This window comes from Homalodisca vitripennis, chromosome 3, assembly GCF_021130785.1.
Source record: "Homalodisca vitripennis isolate AUS2020 chromosome 3, UT_GWSS_2.1, whole genome shotgun sequence".
Classification (NCBI taxonomy): Eukaryota; Metazoa; Arthropoda; class Insecta; order Hemiptera; family Cicadellidae; genus Homalodisca; species Homalodisca vitripennis.
In genome coordinates this window covers 97,005,642-97,033,447 of record NC_060209.1, presented here as the reverse complement: position 1 = coordinate 97,033,447, position 27,806 = coordinate 97,005,642, and the positions used below count along the sequence as shown (strand labels likewise).

Here is a 27,806-nt window from a genome sequence, read left to right as displayed (position 1 = left end):
AGATGTTTTTTTTTGTTTATGTTTTAAAAATGTGGTTCTGGAAATACAATTCAATGTTATGGCAGATTACAGTTTATTTCTTATTTTTATAAGTTTAGTAATTTAACAATTTTGTAATGATTCATCCTTGTTTTCCCACAGTTTCTAATCATGGCCATTAGCTAAAGCAGTCATGGTCAAATTTTACACTAATCTGTAGATAATACTTGTAAATATTTTCACAAATTAACAAAAGTATACTTAACAGTACAAGGCTTTAGTGTACTGTAGTGCTGTATAAGAGCTTAAAAGCACACATTTCTCACAAACTCGGTAGAGAACAATCATGCCTTGCTTTGGAACATTTTCAGTGCAGTCTGTCATATTGGCTGGGAGGATTGTATTCATTAATATTAAGTGTTTGTCAGATGAGTTTGCTTACTCTTTGTTTTTCTTTATGGAAACAAATTTAAATGAACAGTTGTTGAAAGATTTTTTTCCTGCTTCATGAATCACCCCCAGAAACTGTTATGACGATGATGGAAATAACTTACATGGATACTTAAATGGAAAAAAATTAAAATGTGAATGGTTTTACATTAAAAAAAATTGAAATTTCTATTGTTAAGAAACCTAAATTATGTTTACTAACTTATCACACTGATGCTAAGATATTTCTGCAGTTGTGCTTGATACTAATCGCAGTGTTTTGTTTGTAAATGATAGAAATTAGTAAGTTATTTGGAATGTGGCCGAGAAAAGTTGTAATAATAAAGTGCATTAGTAAATTAAATTATTAGAAATATTATAACCGATTGCTCTAAATCATGAATGTTACCTATTGATGAATAACATGTCAGTTTTTACAATATTATTAATGAGTCTCATCCTAAAATATAAAATTGGGATTGCACAATAAAGATTACTGAATATACTGACAACTGAGTCTATATAGCAATTTTATACAGACACATCCTATTTTCTCTAAATCCAACTCATCTCTTTATGTGATTGAAAACACAGAATCTGAAAATGTCACTTTCAGTGCAAGGATAGCTAACCATTCCTTATTCGAATCAATCCTTAGGTATTTTGGAGAAAAAGTCCAAGGGAGGTTTGTAAGAATCTTAGTTGAATCATGTATAATGTATTACATGAGTTGAATGACAACCGCTAAGGCTAGAGAGAGATCTTCAAGACTGCAATGTCTGGCATAGCACACAAAAATCTCTCCCAATATCTATTGTACGCATAGGCATGAAGTTTGACAACTTTCTGCCAGAAGAAATTAAATAAATCTCCAGAAGAAGCTCAAATGAACATTTTATGTACCTATTTTCATGGTTTTTAGAGTTTTTTAAAGGAGACAATAAAAGTTAACCCTTTACCAACATATCTTAATTCTTACATTACCTGATGTAATTTCAAAGGAACTGTCCAGCCTTGTGAATCAAATTACTTTTTTTAGGGTTTTTACTGATTGAGTTTTAAACTACAGTGACTGTGTTCTCGGAGTACAGTACCGGTACAAGAGAGGAATGTCATGTCTACAGTCTACTACACAGTTTTACATAGATTATTGCACTCAGAGTAACCTATCTAGTGGATGATTGAATCGAGATCACATTCTGGTTGTGGACAACTGGTTGGCTGCCCCTCATTTTAATCTCCGGAGAAATCTGAAAATTACAGTTTAAAACATGTCAGTAAAGATACAGAGGAAAACATAGGAGTAACAATTTTGAATGTATTAGGTGCACAATAAATTCATGTCATTCATGCAGACAAGGTTGTGCTGAGATCTGGGGATTATTTCAGCTAGTTCTGACGTCCAGCGTTATTGCTGTGCCTAGTATATTTGATTATTACTGTTCTAATAGGTAATATGGTATTATCTGGATGCCATTATTGTTTTAACTGTTTTCTTACCATGACTTAACACACTTCATTTGACTGTGAAAATTACATTTCAATATAACGATTGGTGTACGTGTAGTGCATATGTACATATTATAAATATAAAAAATTAACATCGCCATTTACAAGCTCTCACGTAATTTAAGCATGAATTTAGGTACTATCTCGAGGGATGTTTTTCTTTTTTTTACCAGAAGTGGGGTGGCGCCAACCACCAAAGTCCGCACTTGCCAGGAGTGTTTCCGGTCGGTATCTTCCTGACCTCAGATCACGTGACAAATAAAGTCTGTTATTTCTAATAATGTATTTTTGTAGGTTTCTTGTAAGAAAAAAAAATATTCCAAAAAACTGGCCTCCTCATAATACCAAAATACCTTCAAATATTTACCAGTTGAGCTTCTAACTCGACACAGGGCAGTCCAAGCCTTCACTTTTTCCATGCCTCAGTTTATAGCAAAAGATGAGTTATCTCTCATATAACTAATACATTCAAAAGTAATGTTTACATTATGTTTATTATCTGTTATGGCTCAAATCTTACAAGCGGAACAAGTTAAAAACTATGTTACACAGAATCAGTAATTTGTTACAAGGTCGTTTAAATTTAGGCAATCAAGAAACGGAGTATTTAGCATTTTTTTAAACAATTAAATTACCTTAGAGGACTTACTTGTTTTGAATCTTCCGTATTATAAAGTCTGTTTTGATATATTTTAAAGTTGCTAGAAAATATTTCTTTGAAATGTTATAAACAAACGAGGTAATGTTTATAATACTATAAAGAAATAGATTATAACATATCTATTTCATTTCTAGATCTACAACTAGGCCGGTATAATTTATAGCTATTTGGCTGGTGAATGTATGTTTGAATAATTATAACTCTAAAGTCTCAGTTTACAACAAATTTAAATGGCAGGATTGTTATGTAGTACGATAAGTTTTCTTGGGATAAAATTTATCCCTGCTTTCTTTAATTTCTGAGTCCCAAAAATTCTTACTGTAACATTTAAGGTAAATCACGTAGAATACCTGATGACTAAGCTATGCTCTAGATGTTTTGTTCTTTTTTTGGGAATTCGATAATGTATGTGACCATAACTAACATTAATATGAATTTTCATGGAAAACACCAAAATTATAAAAAAAAACGAGCTTGTATGGAGGCATGTAGTAAATAACTGTCTGACACAAAAGAATTAATGTATTGATTTGGATTAAATGCTTATAATTTTATATTTGAATTGTTTAATTCATAGAAAACAGTTTGACACAATATATTATTATTCCTGGGAATGGGATAAAATTTAACATAAACAAGGAAAACATTTGAAAAAATGTAATTTTCAATTCAACATAACACTTTTAATCATAATATATCAGAAGTAGGCGAAACAAAATTTCTGGGCTTATTAATTGATAAAAATTCAAGCTGACCAACATTTACAAGCTATTATGAATAAAATATCATCTGGACTAAATAACCTGAAACAAAAGAGAAATATATTCAACCAAGGTAGTTTGAAACATTTAGTTTGGGTTTACGCATTCACATATTAGTTATGAAATCAATAACTATGGCGCAACTGTAAAGAAAAATATTGATTAGATTCTATACCTTAAAAAAAAGCAATCAGAATGGAAAATAACAAGTGAAATACCCATTTTATGAGCTAAACATATTTAAGTTATAGTATACAATTAATGTATTTGAAACAGTGACATATTCAAAGTATAATGAGAAGGCCAATTCTGTAAACCAAGAATAGGTTAATCTTAGAAAACTATAAATTAGAGTGATATAAAAATATAAAAACCTATTTTGGTTTGACGTTTTTGTATTTTATTCCCTAACGACATACGAGTACATAATGACATAAAAAAACACTTTTTTGAGTAAAATCTTAAAAAATACTTAATTTAGCATCCTTTTTATTATTTTGAAGAAATTTTGGGGATTAGAGCAAAATTCAGTATTGACTAAATTTAAAATTCTGTATAAACTGAGCTAACTTTACATTCTCAACTGCAAATAATAATATTATTTACATTTAAAATTCAAATTGTTCATTGCGTCTTAAAACTATCTTCATCAATATCGAATGCCAGAAAATACCAGCATATAATCCTACATTAAATAGTAGTTTCTATGACTGGAAGCAAAAGTAGTTGTTTTCGGTGCGAAATCATGTTTTACAAACAAGATGAAGCTGAGATCGCATATACAATTAAGTGCTTAAAGAGACTTTTGCTCATTGCCATTGTGTGGTGAACAATAACCTTTATCATATAGAAAAAAATATTAAAACTTAAACATTTAAGCTTATTTTTCAGATCTCTGTTACAAGATAATGAAAAACAATCACTTTATGGACCAAGTTAAGTATGAAAATCAGTTAATATGAAACTGTTATTTATGCAGTTTGATAGAAATATATTTTAAAATTCTTTTACAATGATCAAGCTTTATTAACCATTAATGGTTTACACTATAAAAATAACTTAATCAGTGCACATTACAATACTTATTTAGACCTTTCGAAGACATCCCACATTCCATAATTCTATCAACTTCATGTACTGTACCACCTCAATTTCCATCCCCTAAGCTCTGAATCAGAATCAGAATAATCTTTATTTATAATCTTAGAGATTACAAATGGAGTCAATTATACAATTTGTTGTTATTTAAAATGACATATAAAGTAAGAAAATATGAAAGGTGGTGGTTATATTGTTCTCTGCATGTATTCCTCTAGTGTGTAGAATGGGTGGGTCCTTAGCCATTCCTGCAGTGCAATTTCAAAGATTTCCCCTTCTTCAATTGCAGCTCTCGTGGTAGATGGTTGTAAAAATTCCTCCCATTGTATGATAGCTTTCTTTCATACAGTTAAAGATGGTGGTTTTGGAGGTTGTAGAGACTGGATTGCCTTGTGTGGTGTTGGTGTATATCTCTGTTTCTGGGTAGTTCTGCTGCATCCGCATGCAGTACTAGCTCGTGGATGTAGATTGCAACAACTGTGAGAATGCCCAGGTTCTTAAACATTTGTCTACAGCTTTCCATCCTTCCAAGTCCAGCCAGAACCCTTATGGCCTTCTTTTGTAAGATAAGTATTCTTTGTAGATTTGTTGCTGATGTTCCCCCCATACAGCTATTCCATACCTCAGGTGAGTTTCAAATAGTGAGAAATATGCTGTTTCTGTTTCTGTGCCGCTGATAAATTTGATTTGCTTAATTACATATAGGCTTGTGTTAAGTTTGTGGGAAAGATGGTTACTCTGAATGATTTGTAGGTGTTATTGAAAAAGATTTAAGTTAGCACTAACTTTTAGTAAAGTTTCTAACTATACAGGACCAGATATTAGATACTGTTTGACAGCTGTGTAACATGTTGACTGTGGCAGACACCTTAGTGCTTTGCTGTCTTAGCTAAAAATAAACAAATGGATTTCTTGTACTGTTTCGTAGATATAATGACTCACCGTCAACTTCTTCAAGAGGTGAAGCATCATCTTCAGAATCTCTTCGACTTGATCGAGAGTTCTGCTTGGAGAGAGACTAGAACAAGAATTAAGTGCTTGGAAAAGAGATACTACACAGTATTTAATTACATTGAGATTTTAGTGAACACTTTTGGTCAGTGAAGACATGAAAATAATTCTAGCAAATTATTTGTGTTTTATATGACATTTTCATTACATTAAAAATATTTAGTAAACAACCAGAATTTGAATGGAAAGTTACTTGTATTTCAAATTAATAGATATTATTTTCTGCTTTAAAATGATAATATGTCAAAAACTCAAAATTTGCTTTATACAATGAAGGAGAAAGTTGTGAAAACAGGAATAACAGCAACAGACAATTAAATAGAATCTAGAGTTCTTAGAATATTTTATCTCTGATGCAGCTTTCACTTTTAGAAGGCCTAGTTTTGGTTTAGGTTCTTTAAAAATGTCTATGTTAGAATAGATTTTACTTGGATTCTTTTACAATTTGTTACGAAATAGTAGCGTTCTATGTTCAGATGAAGTACCTTGTGCACGTCAAGGAAAACCATGTTTTACAATAGAAGGTATTAGGTCAAACAGGAATCATTGACCACACGAAAAGGAAAATAAATGTCCCACAACATAAAATAATAAATGTCCCATAATAAAATATTTTAATCTTTAAAAATTTAGTTTATCATGACTTATGTTACAGATATTGCTATTAAAACATTCAAATGGTTTTCATGAATTATTATTTTATTTTCTTTATAGTATATAGATTCTTGTGGACTATGAAAAGTTTAAAAATTATTTCGCTTTAAAACATTCATATATCCTATTAAACTATGTGAACAAAATACTAATTGCTTATTGTAAAGAAAATCCTCGGTTACTAGAACACATGGTAGGGGGTCATGCCCATCTTAGCATGAAGTCACTACAGTAAGCTGTTACATATTTGAGCTTGCTAATAATGACTACACTGTAATAATTATATTTTATTTTATCTCTTGGCATTGGCAACAGGAATCTGAATATTACCCACTATTTTTCTTCATACTCTATGGTATCAACCAATCAATATTATGGTAATACCTTTTTAATGTGCTAACATATAAGGTGCAAAAGCTCAGTCTCTCTTACCGTAATAAATAGGTCCTTTGTTTGTCACTTTATAAAAATATATATAATTTAATAAATAAAACCATTCAAAGCAAAGTGTATAATATTTACAGTTATATTTTATTAGCTTAAGATACTATTTTCATTGTCTAGAATTATTTGGTTTGTATTTGTATTCTCTGTCCAAATAATCAATAAGCTATGTTGAGTTGCACTAAGCACTTAAGCGTGGTATCAGGTGATTGCTCCTTTTTTACCCAAATTAATTAATAAACTGTCGACAAAATTTTGGAGCCTAATATAGAAATAAATGTTTAAATCATTTAAGGTTATAACATGTTTACAAAGATGCATTTTAAATAGAACATAATCTAATGTCCTCATTTTTAACAAACTTGCTCATAATATTAAATATCTCTACTAATTGCACTGCAGATTGTCTGACATACCTGGAACAAACGACGAGGTCTAGGAGGTGACCGCCTGTTCCACATGGCCTCCAACTGGTCGAAATGCTGAGACTGAGCGAGGGCTGCTTGTTCTGGTCCGATGTTCTGCAAAATTAAAGAAATTACCTAACCATTTGAAAATATCCAAGAATAACTATGAATTTATACTTAAGGTTATTATAATAAAACCAGATTCAAGGGTTATGACCCTCTCCAAACTTAGTAAAGCATAAGTAATCTGGTTTAATTGGAACCGGATCCCTTATGGACAGAAAAAATAATTTGGATTTTCAAAATAAACCAATAAAAGACCGGTAGACATCTTCAATGTAAAAATCGGCTGTAATTTACTCTGACAGTTAATGGGAAAGCACATAAACTATTACTGTAGTTAATTTGACTGGTGTTAATATTAAAACATAATAACCTTGGCAATGAGAGGGGCCCCACATACTCTGATGTAACTTGTGGGGGCCTAAAGTGAGTGGACCTATCAACCAAGTGTATCTCTTATAGAACATCTTAGTATACCAACATTTGTATTAAGTTACATACTGATCCTGGATATATCTTTGAAGCAAGTATTCATAACGGGCTTTTCCTAGAGTTTTAAAAATATTAACACATCAGTTTTGCTAGTTAGTTTGCTCAAAATCTGGATGGATTGTAGATCATTCAAAACATGGTTTTAGATGTTTTATGCGCAGGTACCGCCACAAGTTGTACCGAGAGGACAATGATAAACAATGGTTAAGGGACCTAAATTGTAAAGAAAATTGATATTTCAAAAGCAGGTTGGTGGGTAAATTTGACCTATAAGACAATGTAATTATATATCACACACAAAAGAAGTTTAAGCAAAACCTTTATAACCTCCTCTCCACTCCTTGCTAGTTCTTACCTCCCCTACAAAATTTTCTCGTGGTGCTCATGAACATTAAGATGATACCTGAGAGCCTAACTGCTCCTTGCTTGCTGGTATTTTGCTGATCTCTTCCATACTGGCGGACACAGAAAACCTCCTTTTCAATCTTTCATCCACTGCTGCCATCATGATGGAGGATGTCAAATGGCCATACTTCTTCTGCCACGTGTATGTATCTAGAGACACTTCTTTCTTCAGCAACCTCCGCATTGGCCTCTTTGGTCCTGAAGGTCTCAAATCTGAAAATTAACTCAGTGAATTGTAGAAAACTAACCTGTGATTTCAATAGAAATGGTATTATTAATTTACTCAAATTTAAAGCCATACACATATTAAATATGATAGTGAGATAGTTCCTACTCTATTTCACACTTCTGTCAAGCAACATATTGATCTGAATATTCATATTCATATATTGTAGTGTCACAGAGGAAACATGTTCATTGAATAGACTCTGCCAAAATATTATGAATACAGTCAAATTAAGGTGGTAGAAATTGTTATGCAAACAAATTATTACACTGAAGTACAGGTATATAGTAAATTAGTCAAGAAATGAATTTGCCTACATTATAATGAAAACAGTTAAAAATAAAATGATTTAATATTGTTAAAAGTTAAATTAATAAAATTTACTAAAACTAATATTACAGAAGAATACATCATTTAGAGGCTAACTATAACAAAGAATCAAAATTTCAAAAGAATTAAAGACCACTTGTCATACATTATCAGTAGACTAATAATAAGAGCTTCCTTTCTTAACTTATTAAAGATATTGATTCACATAACGACAATTACTTTTTGATATTTCTAACCTAACAGATAGGTCGATCATAAAACATTATTTGTCTTTTCTGCATTCAGAATTATTGGTTCCCTGTAGATTCTTTCCTCTATTAATAAAAAAAACAAAATAATAATTTCACTTCCATACTTGTCTGACATAAGATTTGTTCTAAATATCATAACCATAGGAAGCACGGACTGGAGGAATGCACCTTCAATCTCCTTGGCTGGAGCCACATAGACAGGGGGTTTGACGTAAGTAGCAGGAGTATTGTGTAGACAGATGATAGGGAGATGTCTGCTCTCAAACAGGTGGACGGCGATGCGGGTGGCATCAGTAGACATGGCCAGGCCCAGGATTGGCAGATGGAGCTGTAGGGTAGACAATGGCACCCCCTTCACTGTGTCCCAGACAATCAGTCTTTTGTCCTCCGAACCTGCAATAAGATTTTAATGGGCTATAATAAGATACATATGATAAATAGAAACTTTCTTATTTTACACAGTAGACTATCTCATTCATTCATTCACTACCTAATTCATACTAAGACACCATTCGGGTCTACTTCATTTAAACTGCAATTTTAAATTTAAATTTGGCATAAAAAAACTCCTTAAAAATAAAATTAACTTAACATATGTATAGGCTATATTACCTAACTTAACTTTAAAGTTATTAATTCCCATATTTTAACATTGTACCAGAGCTGCCAACATGACTATAATAATGACATGATAATAGTCATTTTGACTATTATCTTTTCACAAAATTTATTATAATTAGCTATTAAAGATAACATTGAAAGAAACCCAGTGTATCCATTTATTTTGTTAGCCTAATTATTCTAGTATCTTGTCTATAGTAGTACATACAATAATAAAAACATAATTTAACAATGGACATCTGATGGTCATCTCCATTGAGTTTGCATAGTCAGGGATGATCTGTTCTGCAGGTTTGTAATTATTAGCAGGAAGTAATACCTGCTTTTTGACTACCTTGCATTAGTAAGTAAATGTTGTGGAATCTTTGGCATTTTGGACAAGTATGGTTAATTTCCCCATGAGGACCTGATCGGTTGTTTTCAGTGAGGGACTGTTGAAATTGTAAACTGTGCAATTCATAATGCACTTTTATGTGCAAAAAGCCCCTTTAGGCTTCTATACTTTTGTATATATATATATATATATATATATATATATATATATATATATACATTTCTTCCTCAATATCAACTTTAATTTATGTCACGTAGACATAAATAAACCTATATTATGTAATAAGGTTATTATTAACACACACCCATTACCTAACATACCTGTACTACCTATCCAGGTGAGTAGAACAATGCCATGTTATAACTAATTTACAAGTGCAACAAAATGGAAAATTGTGTCAAACCTGTTAAGTTGTTATAAACATTTGAAAATAGTGCTATACTAGCATTGCTATTACTTGCGCTAGAGAACAAATATACTAAGAAAATTCAATAATGTGGTAAAGGGTGTAGTAAATAGGATCTGGCACACTGGCTGAACAAAACTATATATTCTGATTGAACACCTCAGTATTGGCTGTAGCATGAGTGACTATCCATAATTGGCACAAGTGTTATGCTAGTTACTGGCATGTAGCCTTCAAAATTAGCACAGTATACACCTCAGATCAGAAGAGATGGAATGGACTGATTTATGGAATGATGAGAAGCTCCCAAAAACAACCATATATTGACTGACAACTTGATCCTTTTATACTTGAGATGAACACTCACCGGACACTGCTAGAGTACCATCACCGGTGACTCTGACACATGTGACACAGCCGAGATGGCCGGACAGTAGGTGTGTGTCAGAGCCTGTGTTGATATCCCATACTATCAGGTTGGCATCCCTGGAGCCCGACACAATGATTGTTTTGTTGGTGATAGCCACAGCTACACAAGTCACATGATCTGTATGTCCCATCAGTACCTGTAAACATCAGCCAATAACTGTATTATCACTTCACAATCTTTAGTGTTGAATATGGTGTGAGTGTAAATTAGATTAAGAAAGTTTAACTCTGTGATCAGACAAATTCATTTCAAGAAATAATACTTCAAGAAAAATTTAAATCAAATAAGAACACCATACCTGGGTAAGTTTTCCACCAATGACTTGCCACACTTTGAGTGAAGCATCTCGAGATCCTGTGACCACATGCTGAGAGTCCGCTGTGAGTACAAAGCACGTCACCTCTTTGGTGTGACTGATCGTGAACCTTTCCTCGTCTCTGTGACTTGTCAATGGCCAGATACGTAGGCTACAACAAATTATCAAAGGTATCAGTACAAAACAATCATCATGTAACATCATGACCAATATTATATTTTTTGTAAAAAATAAACAAACAAATTAAAATAAACTTTTTTAAATTTAAATAAAAAGAGAAATGATTTGGCCAGAAGATGAATTAGAATAGTTGCAATACCAAGCATGAATGAAGTATCTAAAACGGAAAAAACAATAAATAAAATATCCCTTCCGTTTTAGTTGGAGCAAAAGTAGATTTTACATGTGGCTATAATCTAGAAATATCAACTGTATCTTTCTTCAAAATGGTATAATGCAACCTTAAAATGTATTGTCTGAATTAATCTCATCTGGTAATTGACCTAAGATTAAATCAACTATAATAGACAATTTTTTACTGTATGAGCTTTAAAATAATTTATTTACTCTAACTTAGCTAAAATGGAATCAATTACAAAAGGTAACTAAAAATCTTGAAACTATTAAACCTGATGTATTTTAAACATTTTAAGGATATGAATCTCACTAATAAATAAACATTTCAGTCAATTATAATTTTATTCCAGGGTGTAGAAAAACTCCAAAATATTGTACAGTATGCCAGTTTTGAATCTGTACAAATATGTATAGTGTTCGACTTAAGTCTAAGTTAAAATTATATGGTTAAACTGCCAAATTATTACAAATCTTTCAGTTCTTAAATGATATTTTTGGCTGTAAATTTTAGGAAATTATAACTAAGACTTAATACTTAGTATTGTTTGCATCATATCAAAGTTTCTACTAGAAGATGAGTAGCGAAAATTTTTCCTTTATGACATTTAGAGCTTAGTCCCATATTTTCTTAGTTATTTTATACTCCTTTCTGTAAACTGTATGTATGTTGACAACTACTTGGAGGGTATTCAAGTTTTTAAGGATATTCACCTGTTGTCTCCATCACCACTGACAGCAGACTTCATATTGTTGGTTATCTGCAGATAGTTTGTAGGGCCGAGAGCAGAGTGCAGCAGTGTGGCATTGTCAGCTAACCAGACTGTCAGCACCCCTTGCCTGTCACTGGACACCACCCTCCGGCTGTCTGATAGCACCCCTACTGCTGTCACTGTGGCTTGATGGCCCTGTATTATAACATATATTGAGAATACTAAAGTATTCTTGGTGATCTGCAAATATTTCGTGGGCCAGAGTAGAGTGTAGCAGTGTGGTGTTGTCAGCTAACCAGACTGTCAGCACCCCTTGCCTGTCACTGGACACCACCCTCCGGCTGTCTGATAGCACCCCTACTGCTGTCACTGTGGCTTGATGGCCCTGTATTATAACATATATTGAGAATACTAAAGTATTCTTGGTGATCTGCAAATATTTCGTGGGCCAGAGTAGAGTGTAGCAGTGTGGTGTTGTCAGCTAACCAGACTCTCGTTGGACACCACTCTCCGGCTGTCTAATAGCCCCCTACTACTATCACTGTATTATAATATTCTTTGAGAATACTCTGGAGCTACTCCTAAATGGCTCACAATGTGCTGGTAGCTGCCACCCTCAAGAACAAAGGGCGGCAAGACCCCAGTTAGCTGGGCAACGAGGTGGGGTTTCTGATGTGGTTGCTTCTATGGGCTGTCACTAGAGCCAAGTTCAGTACTGCCTTGGCACAGGGTCACTCGCATTGGTGTATTCTGTACCTCTGGGGCTATACCGGTAAAAGTTGGTTTTGGGTACCCAATCCCAGACTTCCTGTGTAACGGATCCGATGGTCAGAGCTTACAGAGTGGGGGAGATGGTCTTTTTGTGGCATGAATCCTATGGTGCAGGTCAAGGGGTTGGTCATCCCGGTGTGTTTTGCACCTCTGGAGGTATACCTATAGAAATGGTCTTCCATTATCCTATGCCAGGTTCGCCAGGATCTGGGCAATGGACCAGAGGTTAGATACCACATAGGGAAGGGGCTTTGGCCTCTGTCACTTATACCTTTGGGTGCAGAACATAGGACTGGTCATTACCGGCATGAGATAACTGGAGAGGGGAACATTTTGGCTTTACAAAATGTCCTGATGAACTGCAGTACAAAGGGTATGTGAAGAGGGTGACACAACTTAGGATCAGAGGAATCCAATACACTTTTCCATTCTAATGAGGGCGTCATGCTGCAGAAGGTGACAACCTGAAGGCAGGGGATGGTGAGAGATGAAGAAGAACCTATGCAAACTGCGGGAAGGATGAAATACAACGTCGGCTCAAGGAACAGACTAAGGAGGCCTTTGAGCCTATAGTCAGGAGTGGAGGCGGGATCCCCAGAGGAAACCCCAATAATCCGAGTAACCATTCCTTGAATGAGCCCAGGTATAGAGATGGACCCAATACATACCAGAAAACATACATACAGGAAATTTCCTGTAATTTTTGGAAATATTAATTTTAGATAAACCTGAATCAAATAAAGCGTTTTCGTAAGTATTAATATTATTATGTGTTTTTGTTTAAATGTGACTGTAAAGCATTGGTAATGACCAAATTTCAAATTTTGGTACACATAATACCACAAATGGTTTTATCTCTAAATGATATAATTTAAGGTACTTTTTTTAGAGTTCAATATAAAATACAGCATATAAGGAAATGTACTAACATTTCCTAGTAAAAATATGAAACTATGAATTTTGATTTATACTGTGCCCTCTATAGATATTCAGCAAAATTATACTAATGATAATTTTAGAAGAAATGCATAAAAACCCAGATTGAATAATACAAACGGAGTATGAAATTTGGTTCTGAGAACAATTACACTTTCCACCATTTTACAATTTAAAATTTTCCAATCAATACATTACAATTTTTACATAACTGATCAAGCTTTAAGATTCAGTAAGAAAGTTTAAAAAATGTGTACTGTAATAATTTTTAGTTAATAGTATTTCAAATAAATGTTAAATAAAAATGATTTCGTGATAATGAGATAGAAAATACAAGGACAAAATTAATGTTAATAGATAAAGTTTACAGAAATCTCTGGTAGTATAGAAATGAGAATATACAAAGTTTTGTATACAAATAAAGACAAAATACATAAAATTACAAAAGTGTATTGTACTTTTCTCCAGTGAAGTAGGGATCTATGATGCAAAGAATGTTATTTTTTGGGTCTTCACATTTTTGTTATTTTGTATATACTGTCCTCATAAGTAATTTTTATTATACGTTATTATACCATGTATTATATATATTATTACCATGCACACAAATGAAGCCAATCATCTATTTATGTATTGGATATTTACACTACACAATAAACATGGTTCAACAAACACTAGGAATAAAACTATGAAATACTTCAGGACGGGTGACATGCAATAATGACAATGTGTTAGCTGTCTGCAATGTGCAATTACAGTGAACTCACCGAAGTGCAAACACTCCGATAGAGGACCAAGAAAGTGCTGACATCTAGTAGAAAATGCCAGAACTACTTCCGTGCTGTGTACTGTCATAGAAATGCTTCTTGTGCAATATTATGGCATGGAAAGTAGGAATAATATAACGAAACGTAATATTGCATCAAATACTGTAAAGGGGTTAGTACTTATCAATAATTGACTTAAGATTCTGTAGAGTTACCTTGAATATAGAGACCACAAGCCCGAGTGTGAGTCCCCAGACACGGGCAGTCTTGTCCTCTGAGCCGGATATTGCGAAGAGGCCATTGGGAGATATGGCAACACAGGTGACAGGTGCTGTGTGGCCCTCCATCGTGGAGTGTAGTTCGTGAGTGTTGAGCTGCCACACGTTCATCAGACTGTCAGTGCCACCTATCAGTGCCACACAATATTAAAGTAAACATCTCTTTATTCGTTATTTCACAGCATCAAATATGGAAAACGCCTGCAAAGTATGCCTACAATATTGTACATTCAAAGTAACTACAATATTAATAATCCAAATTCTTTGTTTGCCAAAACAAATAACATTTGCATAAGCATGACAAAATTTAATATGTTAAATACTACAAATTATTCTATATCATCCATGGGAAAAAATTGGATTTTCCATATACAAATTATGTCCTTCTTTACTTTCAATATACTTTTCCATTTAATAAAAAAATTCTATTGGAAATGACTAATTTAAATTGAAATTTCATAGGATTTAATTCTTTTTTAATGAAACTAGTTTAGTAATTTATTCTATAATACAGATTCTATAATACTGTTCCTGTGTATGTTTCTTATTGTACACTTTATAACTTGTCAGTTTTGGTGTTATTTTATAACAGAATGTGGAGTCTGAATAATAATGTAATCTTATACTATTTTTGTTTAAAATTTGTTTTTGATGATGGGAGCATTATTAAGAAAACAGGACATTCTGGACATTTGCCATTATTCAGTGATACAAAAAAAAAATTAGTGACACTACATTTATAGGCCTAGAATCTGACCTCTTCCTCAGGTGGATAACTAACCTGACACACAACACTTAAATATTATAATATGAAAACCTTAATCAGGTCTAATAAAAACTTTATTTAATTCTGGCCAATTCTAATCAAAGCTGATTTAATCAGGTTTATTCCAAATTGATCAAGAAGTATCAAAATTCAACATGTATTCCGATAAATGTGATGTAAATAACCACTAGAGATGCATAGGATATGCTGGTTCAGTTACATAAAAAAGTTACTACAAACAATCAACAAATTCCCTCTTCCATCACAAAACACATAATAGACTTTGTACCTGTGACAGCTATGGTGCCATCCCTAGATATGTCAAGGCAGTTTATGGGGGCCGTGTGAGGTTTCTGAGCAGAGGAGGTCTTGCTAGTCATGGTGGGTCCAATGTCTTCCACACCGATGCCATCCTCTTTCCTGAAGCTCCATGCTGTAATTCTGTTCCCACCTGTGACAATTAACTTATTAGTGCATTTACAGAACAGTTTTAAAATTTTAAGATATATCAAAAGAATGATAGATAAGTATGATTTATTTAGGCCAAAACTACATTTAGGTACACTTACATGAGACTGTTACCATTAATTAACATGGAATATGTCCCCTTATGCTTTTATGACTTTCTGGATTCTTCTTTGCATGGAATCCATAATTTTTTGCAATTGTTTGTGATTGCTTTGTCTCTAAACCACACCTTAATCACTGCTTTCACCAGTTTTGTTTTTGTTGTACAGTCCATTTTTTGTAGTCTATCCTTACACATCAATTAGTAGCTGCACCTTCCCAAACGCCTGCAAGATTGCCAAGGTCAAGCCTCTTTTTAAGAAGGGGGATGTTATGGATGTGTGTGTAATTATCGTCCAATATCGCTCCTACCAGTGGTCTCAAAATGCATTGAAAAAACCATCTGTAACCAGCTGATTGACTACCTTGAGACAAATAAGCTTCTGGTGGAGAGACAGTATGGTTTCAGAAAATCAAAATCAACCAAATTGGCTCTTATTGACTTTGTGAATTGTGTCATTGGGGCAATGGAGGCTGGTGAGACTGTAATGGCTTGTTTTGCAGATCTCTCGAAGGCCTTTGATTGTGCCAATGCTGAAATTCTTATTGGCAAACTTTCGGCTCTGGGCGTTCAAAATTATACCAGAGATTGGCTTGCCTTATACCTGTCAAACAGGTATCAGGTAGTTGAAATTATGCACAAAACAAAATCCAAAATCAAAACCTTTCAGTCTAAGCCAGAATTGATCCTAAATGGAGTTCCGCAGGGGTCAATTCTAGGTCCCCTTCTTTTTTTTGATCTACATAAATGAAATTACAAATCAAATTCCAAAAGAAAACCTTTACATGTTTGCAGATGATACCACTCTTGTCACCAAAAGTAGGGATTGTGAAATTCTTGAATTAGAATTATTTCACAAAACAAATGTACTAGCCCAATTTTTTTCAAAAACAGTCTTAAAATGAACCCCGAAAAAAACAAAATGTATTTGCATCCAAATCAAACAAATGAAAATTTCAAAAAACTTTTGGACTCCATCCTTGTTCATTGGTGACACTAAAGTGGATATCTCAGAGTCATCTGAGCTGCTTAGGAGTGGTGTTGGACGATGTTATGGACTGGGGCAGGCAGTTGGGAAAAGTCACTGAAAAATTATCCAAGGGCACCTTTGTTCTTAGGTGTCTCTCTGGACTTAATAACTTAGACCTAGTCAAAAGCGTATACCACTGCCTGCTTGAGTCACACATATCCTATTCAATCATCCTCTGGGGTGGCAAAACAACAAATATCAAACAGATTTTTACCTTGCAAAAAAGAGCAGTCAGAGTTTACCGCCTCTGACTCACTGTAGAAATCTTTTTATTGATTTAAATATCCTAACAGTACCATGTTTGTATGTCTATGAGTGTGCAGTGTATATTAAAACACAAAACCTTGAATACCAAAATGATCTTTACTCGTATAACACTAGGCATAGAAACAATTATGCTGTATACCATAGGCTTACTATTAAAAAAAAAAAACACTTATTATTCTGGAAACAAAATTTTTCAAGTTCTGCCTTCTAGTGTAAAAGATTTAAATTCTATAAAAAAATTCAAACGTGAGCTAAAGAACTTGTTAGTCTTAAATATTGTTTCTACAGTGTAGAAGAATTTTTTGAATTTTGTGCGGGCACTTTACCCAACCCACCCTGACCCTTTCCTGGGGCAGTTTGACCTGCAGAAGCCCAGTTTGGGCCAACTCCTGCGGAATTGGAAGTACAAAGTAAGTAAGTAAGTACATATTTCCCACAAATTTTCAATAGGATTAAGATCAGGTCAACTCCTAGGCCAATCCAGAAGGGTAATATTATTATCCACAATAGTCTTTGATGGCACGGAGCTGAGTCTTGTTGAAAATTTGCAGTCCTTTTGGCCTGGACTTTGTCAAGCTCTATAGTTAAGCATTGCCCCAGCAACGCTTTGTACTTTTTACTGTTCATCATACCTTCAATAGGAATAATAGTGACAGTTCCTGAGTATGAACATTTTCTTGGTGGGATGTTTAACTGTTTGGTTAAAATGACTAGGAGAAAGTGATTCATTGACTGCCTTTCGAACGAATTTTGATCACTGACCCTGCACAAGGACTTGAGTCTCATCAGAAAATAACATTTTTCTTCAATCTTGTGTACTTTAGTGAGTGCATTTTTTGCCCAATTTAGTTGTTTTTCATCATAGGCGCTGTCAGAAGTTGTTTCCTCTGCAGCCTCACACCTCTTCTCTCTTCTTCTAAGAGTTGTTTGCGTACCATTGAGTTGTAAACTTTTACTCCAGCCTTTTCTACATCTTGCTGGAGGTCACAACTTGTTTCTCTGGGATGAATTTTGCTATCACCCAAAAATAAGGCTTCATCTGGAGGAGTAGTCTTCTGTTTTCTTCCAAATTTTCCTTTCAGCTGCACTTCAACGGACCCTGTTTCCCTCTTTTTGTTTAATTATTTTGTTTACAGCGCCTAAACTTACACAACACTCCTTTGCAATGTCCCTCTGAGTCTTTGGTGTATACTCACTAAGTGTCCTAATCCTTTCTCTTTTCGTCGATGTAATATCCATATCAATAAACAGCTAAACCTGATTGCACAGTTTTCATAAAATCAATGGAAAAAACACAAACTTACATACATAATTTAAGATATAATGAAATATAATACTAATGTAACACTAAGCATGTGTTTAGAACAATATGTTAGTAAGGTTTTGAGGTTATATTGTTTCTTGAATAAAATAGCTGACAGAATATGCACACAAGTGCAGGTATTTTCAACCTCTGTTCACATTAATTCACACAATATTGTACTTGCTTGTTGGATTTGGTAAGAACTTTGCACGTTCATACTTCTGGTCATAGAGAAAATGGTAATTTACCATTCATTTATAAACATATAATATAACCATAGTTTGTAATTTTTTTTACTGTGAGGTATTTATTGACCAGACTCTGCTGGCCAAAAAAGAGGAAAGAAAATTGTCTCAGACTGAAGAGGAATTCATATATTGTATCGTAGCTTATCAATACATAACAAAGGACAAATGTGGTATAACAATTTGACACTCTCATTAAAATATTAATGCTAGGAAAAAGGTATTAAGAACGTTGGAGAATACTTTAGAGCCAAAACAGTATTTCCCAAACAATTTTAAAAAAAATGTATAGCTTGGCTAATATTTATATTACTGGCTTTAGCGACCTACTGATTTGTTCAGAATAATATGTATATAAAATAAAATATTTTAGAAAAAGCAAGCATCTTACTAGTAAATATTTAAAACGACTCAATCAAAGTTTTAAGTTGTTTAACTATGGCAAAGTTACTTTAGGTCAGTATACAAAGTTTTGAGTTATGTAAAAATGTTATTAATTACCATATATACAGATTTGGCACAAAATGTGCTAAAATATCCAATGTAAAATCACATCATTTTAAAAACATTAAATATCAGTAACATTAGTGTTGTAGATTAATTCCTGATACAAGTTTATATCTAGAAGAGACCAATACGAAAATAACATTGTTTGGCAATTAATTATTATACAATAATTCTGGAAATCTACCAATTTTGCTGGATATTCTGTCCACTGGGGTACAAAGGACTACTTTATTTCTGAGAACTCCCATAAACTATGTGAATCTGTATTTTTTTCTGTGAAATAGTTCTGAGTAACTAACTATACATTTCATTTTAGAAAAATAAATATGAAGATGATCTTTTTAGATAATAAAGTATAATAGCCTGAAAGAAGTGAAAACCCCAAAAAAGTGTATCTGACACAATTTGTACTAATTTATTTAATGGATACTAAACCGGTAACAAACATACTTTTTATGGTAGTATTGTTCTGAACAAAAGATAGTTATCTCACCTGCTGTGATAAGGAAGTCATCTTCACTAGTGACCTTGACTCCAGTGACCTTAGAGTTGTGACTGGTAGAGATGGTGCGCACAAGGCAGCCACTGTGCATATCAAACACATAGACTCGGCCGTCGGAGCCGCCAGCCACAGCTCTCTGATTGTCTCCTGCCAGACACACTGACACCACCTGCACAATGCCAGGTGATGTTATTACAATACAACATTTATAATTAAAGTATAATCAATACTTTTATATATTTTACTGTACTTTAGTATTGAAATATTATAAATCAATTTGATATCTTGTATTGACAAAAAACAAACAAACCTTTGAAGAAATTTTTGATTTCAGCGGATAATTACAAACTTGTCAACAAAATAAAACACGTTTGTTACCAAAAAGTGTTACATTAAAACTTTTACTTTAAACACTTTTATTTTTCTTTACTTTCTTACAGGACACAATACACCGCTCTTGCTTTATATATTACACAAACCGATGGATTTATTTAGACAATGCTAAACCCCTTTAACCCTTTCAGGAGTGGTTACGTACCGATATATCTCCAGCAGCACTACTGTAAGGAGTTTAAACTCATTAAGTATAAAATTACATGCAACAGTAAAAATTTGTTCAAGGATTTTTGACTGAAAAAGTTTTATTGAGTTATAAAACTAATACTTGTAATATACCTAATACTTCTATATACAATACTTCTAATAGTGAGAAGGAAAAATTCATTCTATGCCCTTTTAGGTAGTTTGGATTATTTATACAGCAAACATATATAATATTTTAGAGCTAAAGATGTTTTGCCAATATCGTCTTCGATGTTTAGTGCTAGTGCTAAAGAAGCACATGTTTTAATGTTTGATAGTCACAAGCAAGAACTAGGGTGATTACTGCACAATTTCATATGGCATCAAGTATAAGTACTCTACAGCAGCTGTGACAGCAATGCAGATTTGAGGTAACAACAATCTTGGATAATAAACTCTTGCAAGAATCAATAAATTAATTTTTGACTTGGATTGAACAGGGAAAATGTTGAGTCAAAGTGAAATAAATAACTTTTTATACTGTTCTCAAAAATTGTTTTGAAAAATACAGATAATAATATGTTCTATTTTTATTTATAAAATGTTGTTATACTTTATCAGTAACTTCTCTTACATTTTTAGTCTTCAAGACTATGTGGTATGTAAAAAGTTGTAAATATGTAATGTAATGAAGGAAACATATTTTTTACAGACATTTACCATTGTTCAGTGTTACAAAAGATCAGTAACACTACATTTTCAGATCTGCCATCTGATCTCATGCTCACATTATTCACCTGAGGAGGATATTTAATTGCAGATCTTAAAATATAGTGTTCGTGATTCTGTTATAGCACTGTGCAAATGTCCGGAAAATCCTGTTTCCTTCACAATCCATCCATTGTCAAAAACAAACTTCAAACAAAGAATTGAATCATTATATAATTTGAGATTTACTGATGGTTCACATAACTTAATGATAAATACAGCTTTGTTTGCTTCCAGTTCTTATAGTGGGGTTTAAAACCATTTAATCGACTTCCTCATGTGACAAATTGCCTGCCTGGAGTTTCTCAATGTAATGTGATGTGATGAATAAACAAATAAAATAAATAAATGATCAAACAGCTATTTAAGTTTTCATACCTAAATTATTAAAAAAAGCTAGTTCGTAGATATAACTTTCTGTTAAACCTACAGCTACACAATTATCTGTATTAAGAAATCGTGGTTGTTTAACATATTCACAACAATGGTTTATTTCTGGACTTTTATAGTTGTTAACAAATTTTTCAATAATAATGGCAAAAAATAGTAATGTTTTTTTTACAGTAAACATTTAAGTGTTACAAGGAATATACGTAGGCTTCAAAATTTGCACAAAAACTTAATTTCAATATGTTTCTTCAATGTTTTTCCATATACCCAAAATTGGTACCTACAAAATTAATATACCTTAAAAATTAATCAAACGTGCACCCAACATGTACACGATAGTCTAAGGCATTTATTTAAGCACGAGATTACATTTAACAAACCACCAAGACAGACAAACAATAAAAACACAATAATGAAATGCATAGCAACGTGTACCCCATTGGACACACAACACGATTTATGAAAGTCCGATTGGGTACACCAAGGCAGTTGTGAAAGATCGTCGTGAACTTGTTAATATTCACCTGAAATTTAATATTATTATCAAGTGTTACAGCTGTATCACAAACAATGTACACAGCTTACTGTGCTTAGTCAAGATGCTTCTGAGAATAGAGAGTAGAAAACAAAATGCTTACATTGGCCTTGTGCCCCCGGAGGCAGTGTATCTGGGTGCCTGTGGCCAGAGTATGCAGGTAGAGCTGGTTGTCCTCACATGCTACCAGCAGGAACACAGAATCACTGGAGATGTCAAGCATGGAGACAGGGGACGGCACAGAGATCGTATTGAGCAGCACAAAGTTGTCCATGGACCATAGACACACAGACTTGTCAGAAGAGCCTGGGCAACAGAACAAACAGCTTACATTAGCCTTGTGTCTTCAAAAACTGTATATGGGTGCCTGTGGCTAGAGTGTGCATGTAGAGCCGGTTGTCCTCATATGCTACCAGTAGGAACATAGAGTCACTGGAGATATCCACCATGGAGACAGGGGACAGCACAGAGACAATATTGAGCAGAGTACCTCAAGTAACATCACTGTAGTCCACGGACACAGACAAACAGACTGTCAGAGAAGCCTGGGCAACAGAAAAACAGCATATATTAGCCTTGTACCTCCTAAAACAGTGTATATGGGTGTCTGGTGCTATAATGTGCAGATAGAGCTGGTTGTCCTTAAATTGTAAAAGCAGGAACACAGTCTCCGGAGATGTCCAGCATGGAGACAGGGAATGGCACAGGAATCGTATTGAGCAGCACAAGTTATCTGTGGACCACAGACACAAGGACTTTGCCAGAGGAGCCTGGACAACAGGAAAAATACTGATCTTATATTTAAATTCATATTCCTACAATTTTGCATTTTAGTATGTTAAGTTAGAAATAGAAATATTTTCTGAAGAATCCTTCAGTTTACACCCAGGTTACAACTGTCTTAAATGAACGGAGTACTACAAAAAGCAAGTAAACAAGATTTTATTAGTGATTGATCAATCATGTAAGTTTTCTTATCTTTTGCTTTCAACAAGCCATTTGTAAGAAGCATCAACAATTTGTCATTTTTATTTGAGAACTTACAGTGGAATCAAGTTTCAACAGTTAAAGTCAAGCAATTGCAATAGTGTTCCTTATCAATACTCAGCTTCATGAAATATTGATGGCATTTGAAGGTAAATTAATCAAACATGTTTGTAAACAGACCATGTCACATACAACTACAGATCTTTTTGTGCAAAACACTTCACAATCAATCACAATCACAATTCTTTATTGTCAGAAAACAAATACAAAATTTGTATAGCAACCATCATAAATATGTGTAACTCTATAGACTTACTAATAAATTATGTTAATGTTTAAAATGGTTTTATTTAAACAATTTTATTGTTGTACCTAGTAAAAGAAAACTAAATAATATTCATCTAAAATTAACAATGTCAACATAAGAATAGACATGTCAACACCCAGTTAGAGATGCCCGTTCAAATTTTATGTTCCATAAACTCACTCACGCTATAAAACTCATTTAATATTAAATAGAACTTGAGTAATTGTTTAAAATGCAAAGGGTTCGCCTGGTTCATTATATGATCAGGAACTTCGTTCAAAAATTTTACACCAACTTCAAATGGTAGGCTCTCGTAAGATTTTAGTCTAAGTTGAGCAACTCTGAAATTTTCACGGCCTCCTCTAGTATTGTAGTTATGAATGTCCCTACCCTGCGTCAGCACACACTTTGAACGCAATATATTATTGTCTCAAATATGTATAAGCAAGGCAGTGACAAAAACTCAAGTTCCCTAAATTTATTCCTGCACGAGTCCCTAATTTTCAATTTCAGAATCGCTCTGAGCGCTCTTTTCTGTAGTATGAAAAGTCTAAGAAAAACTTTGAAAGTTACAAAAAACTATCTTTCATCATTACGGCTATCACAGATGAGATGTTTGATTTAGGAGGGATTTGTAAAGTTGATCACCTGATATGGTAACTTTGGTGGAAACTATGCTGAAAAATAGTGTACAACATACTAGCATGCTCTTTTACACAAAACTAAAGTTGGCCTGAATTAAACATGTTGCTATATTTATTGAAAATGACATTTACTTTTGCAGACACTTTATACTTTCCTAATTGAAATATAAAATAAACAGGTGTTTCTACTGAATGTGAAATATAGTACCTGATATGAGGATGTCCCCTGATGCTGTTGCTTGCACAGCTGTGACAGGTCCCCGGTGGTGATCTATCTTGATAACAACCTCTCCAGTCTTCAGCGAGGTGACAATGATCCTGGAGTCCTCTCCTCCACTCACCACCACAGAATTGTCCAGGGCAGGAGTGACACTCAGGACAGGCGCTATGTGTTCACTGATCAAACATAAAGATGATTTGTCAGATTAATTAAATACAAGAATCTGAGAGACACGTTAGCTTATCCATGCAGAGTATCAGTACCCTCTTTGAACAATTCATTGCTTATTTCAGTTATATAATAAATTTGATTGTTTATGGATGTTCAAAAGCTCTCAGGAGCATACTCAAAATGTTAAAGTTGAACTTTATTCTCCAGAACATAAGTCTCAAAAATAATTAAAGGTATCGAAAATAACCTACTGTCAGACAATCAGCATGGTTTCACAAAAGGTAAATCAACTTCTATAACAATGATTACACTGGTTGAGTACTTTATAGACAGCTTAGAAGAAGGCAGTCTGACAACAGCTATTCTGCTGGACTTAGCAAGGCTTTTGATTGCCTCAGCCATGAACAAATAATTAAGAAGCTGGAACACTTGGGCGTGACCAACATAGTAAAAAATGGTTCAAAAGCTATCTAGAGGACAGAAAACAATTGGTAGAACTCAAACACACAACCAAAGGAATAAAGGAATCACAAGAGAAGTTAAGAGAAAAATGACCTGGACCCAGCAACTTGACCATATTACCCACAAACTTAACACAAGCCTATATGTAATTAAGCAAATCAAATCTATCAGCAGCACAGAAACAGCAAAAACAGCATATTTCTCACTATTCGAAACTCACCTGAGGTATGGAATAGCTGTATGGGGGGAAATATCAGCAACAAATCTACAAAGAATACTGATCTTACAAAAGAAGGCCATAAGGGTTCTGGCTAGACTTGGAAGGATGGAAAGCTGTAGACAAACGTTTAAGAACCTGGGCATTCTCACAGTTGTTGCAATCTACATCCACGAGCTAATACTGCATGAGGATGTAGCAGAACTACCCAGAAACAGAGATATACACCAACACCACACAAGGCAATCTACAACTTTCCAAACCACCATCTTCAACTGTATGAAAGAAAGCCATCATACAATAGGAGGAAACTTTACAACCATCTACCACCAGAGCTGCAATTGAAGAAGGGGAAATCCTTGAAGTTAGCACTGCAGGAACCGCTAAGGACCCACCCATTCTACAAACTAGAGGAATACATGCAGAGAAAAATATAACCATTACCTTTCATATTTTCTTACTTTATATGTCATTTCAAATAACAACAAATTGTATAAGTTAATTGACTCCATTTACAAGGTGTTTGAAAAGTCTGGGTACGGCTTAATATTTTACAAACCATAGCAGATAACATCTATAAACTTTACACAGTGTCATATGGCTATGTAAACTATTTTTACTTGCTATTACCATGACATGCCAACCATGGGGTGACGGCCCACAGAGGAAAACATGGAAATCTTAAATGAAAGCATGGGTCGAGTGATATCTCATTTGAAAGAACTCACTTAGTAGAGTTGAATGCCGCAAACCGCATCTCAAAAGGATTATCCAATCAGAAATGACGGGTCGTTTTAGGTACACATTGTGAAGTACATTATGCGCAGCCATTTCTGACTGGATCGTCGTATTCTGATGTTGTTGGCGGCGTTTCACTCTACTAACCAATGGTTTCACTGATTATTATTTATAAAAAATAACAAAATATTTAATTTAACAATTAAGTGGTAAATTATCTATTTCACCAACAAAGAACAATGGTAGAACGTAAGTATTGATATTATCCACTTTAACATTTTTAAATGTTTAAACTAATTTATTTAAGAGGAACTTGCATGTTTACTATTGTAAAAGTTTCCATTCATGGATGCTGTCACTTTCTAATGTTAGACAAAATGACCTGGGTTTTCCCTCCTTATCATTTCATGTTGTTATCAACAACAGACAAAGTCCTACATCTATTAATTCCTGTTACGGGAAATCACATTGTCAGTTCTCAGTTCTTTCAGATTTTTTGTGAGTGCGCGTACAGTGTTAGTTGTTTCTAGTTTAAAATTGTTGAATTTCAAGTTAGTAGGTACCGAAAGAGAAATGGAATTATCAGACATTGACAGAATTAATATACTCATTATGAGGGGATATGGTGACCTCAAGCGCTCTTACCAAACCGTAGCACTGATGTAATTGTCTTTCCCTTGACCGAGTGTATAAATAGGTGTTTGCTTGAAGGCACTTTTCCTGAACAGCTGAAAATTCCTAAAGTTATACCTATTTTTAAGAAAGGAAACAGGGAGGATACAGATAGTTATAGGCCCACATCTCTAGTTCCTGTCATAGCTAAGATTGTAGAAGCAGTCATCAAGAACCAAATCAGCAGTTACTTTGAGTCTCACCAGTTACTTGCTCCTACCCAGTTTGGTTTTAGGCCTGATATGTCTACGGTTGACGCTGTCGGTGACCTTGTGGATTCAATTATTGAAGGTTATGGAGAAAGGTGAGTTGTCACAAGCTCTAATGTGCGACTTAAGCAAGGCCTTCGACTGTGTCGACCGTGGTGTCCTTTTGCAAAAGTTAGAGCATTATGGGGTTACTGGTACTGAATTGAAACTTTTTGAATCTTATTTAAATAACCGCTATCAACAAATTTGTGTCAATGGTTCTTTATCCGATGGTGCCCAAGTTCTGTATGGTGTCCTACAGGGTTCAGTTTTGGGCCCTTTTCTTTTTTTGATAATGGTTAATGACCTTCCTGATAATGTATCGGCTAGTACACTTATGTTTGCTGATGATGTTACTTTTTTTAAGTCCAATAGCTGTTATCTCAATTTGTGTGATTACATGACAAATACAGTTCTAAGTGAAGCAGTTAAGTGGTATGCAGCAAATAAATTTTTACTGATTGTGGAAAAAACTCAAGTAATAAACTTTTCTGTAAACAATAGTTTTCTCAATAGTAATAATGTAGACTTTGTACAACCTGTTAAATTGTTAGGTTTTTATATCGACCCAAAATTATCTTGGCATTCACATATAGAACATGTTTGTAATAAACTTTGTAAAGTAGTGTACCGATTAGAAGATTAAGAGAAATTGTACCCACCAACTTTTTAAAACAATGTTATTATGCTTTTTTCACTCTGTGTTATTGTACGGTATTTTGTACTGGGGTAATGGTATAGGTGTATTAAATGTTTTATTGTTACAAAAGAAGATATTAAGGATATTAACTTTCTCAAGTTCAACTGACCATTGTAGACAACTTTTTGTTAGAGAGAGAATTTTGACTGTGATCAACTTGTATATCTTTGTATGTTTATGTCATGTGAAAAATAATTTATTTCAACACTCCCTTGCTACCGATGTACATAACCATTTTACCAGGTCTAGTCACACTATTCGTTTTCCTCACTATAAGCTAAGCAAAACTATGTCTTCCTACAATGTTATGAGCATAAAGCTTTTTAACAGGCTCCCACCAATTGTTCATCACATCAGCAGTGCTAGATTTAAGAATTTTATGTATAACTGG

The 27,806-nt window shown here is 33.8% G+C and overlaps 1 protein-coding gene across 1 annotated transcript in view; it reads right to left on the bottom strand.

Annotated features, from left to right (window-relative positions):
* Window position 1: 1 nt before the first annotated feature.
* LOC124357212 (protein qui-1) overlaps window positions 2-27,806 on the bottom strand; it is a gene marked incomplete at its 5' end in the record, with an annotated part of 40,860 nt that continues 13,055 nt past the window's right edge. The window contains 13 exons of the mRNA XM_046808759.1: window positions 2-1,658; window positions 5,380-5,455; window positions 6,963-7,067; window positions 7,912-8,126; window positions 8,889-9,113; window positions 10,449-10,647; window positions 10,810-10,978; window positions 11,896-12,089; window positions 14,584-14,774; window positions 15,702-15,863; window positions 19,826-20,003; window positions 22,153-22,355; window positions 24,196-24,383. Coding sequence (XP_046664715.1) covers window positions 1,642-1,658; window positions 5,380-5,455; window positions 6,963-7,067; window positions 7,912-8,126; window positions 8,889-9,113; window positions 10,449-10,647; window positions 10,810-10,978; window positions 11,896-12,089; window positions 14,584-14,774; window positions 15,702-15,863; window positions 19,826-20,003; window positions 22,153-22,355; window positions 24,196-24,383 — 2,122 coding nt within the window. The remainder of the gene's footprint in view (window positions 1,659-5,379; window positions 5,456-6,962; window positions 7,068-7,911; window positions 8,127-8,888; window positions 9,114-10,448; window positions 10,648-10,809; window positions 10,979-11,895; window positions 12,090-14,583; window positions 14,775-15,701; window positions 15,864-19,825; window positions 20,004-22,152; window positions 22,356-24,195; window positions 24,384-27,806) is intronic.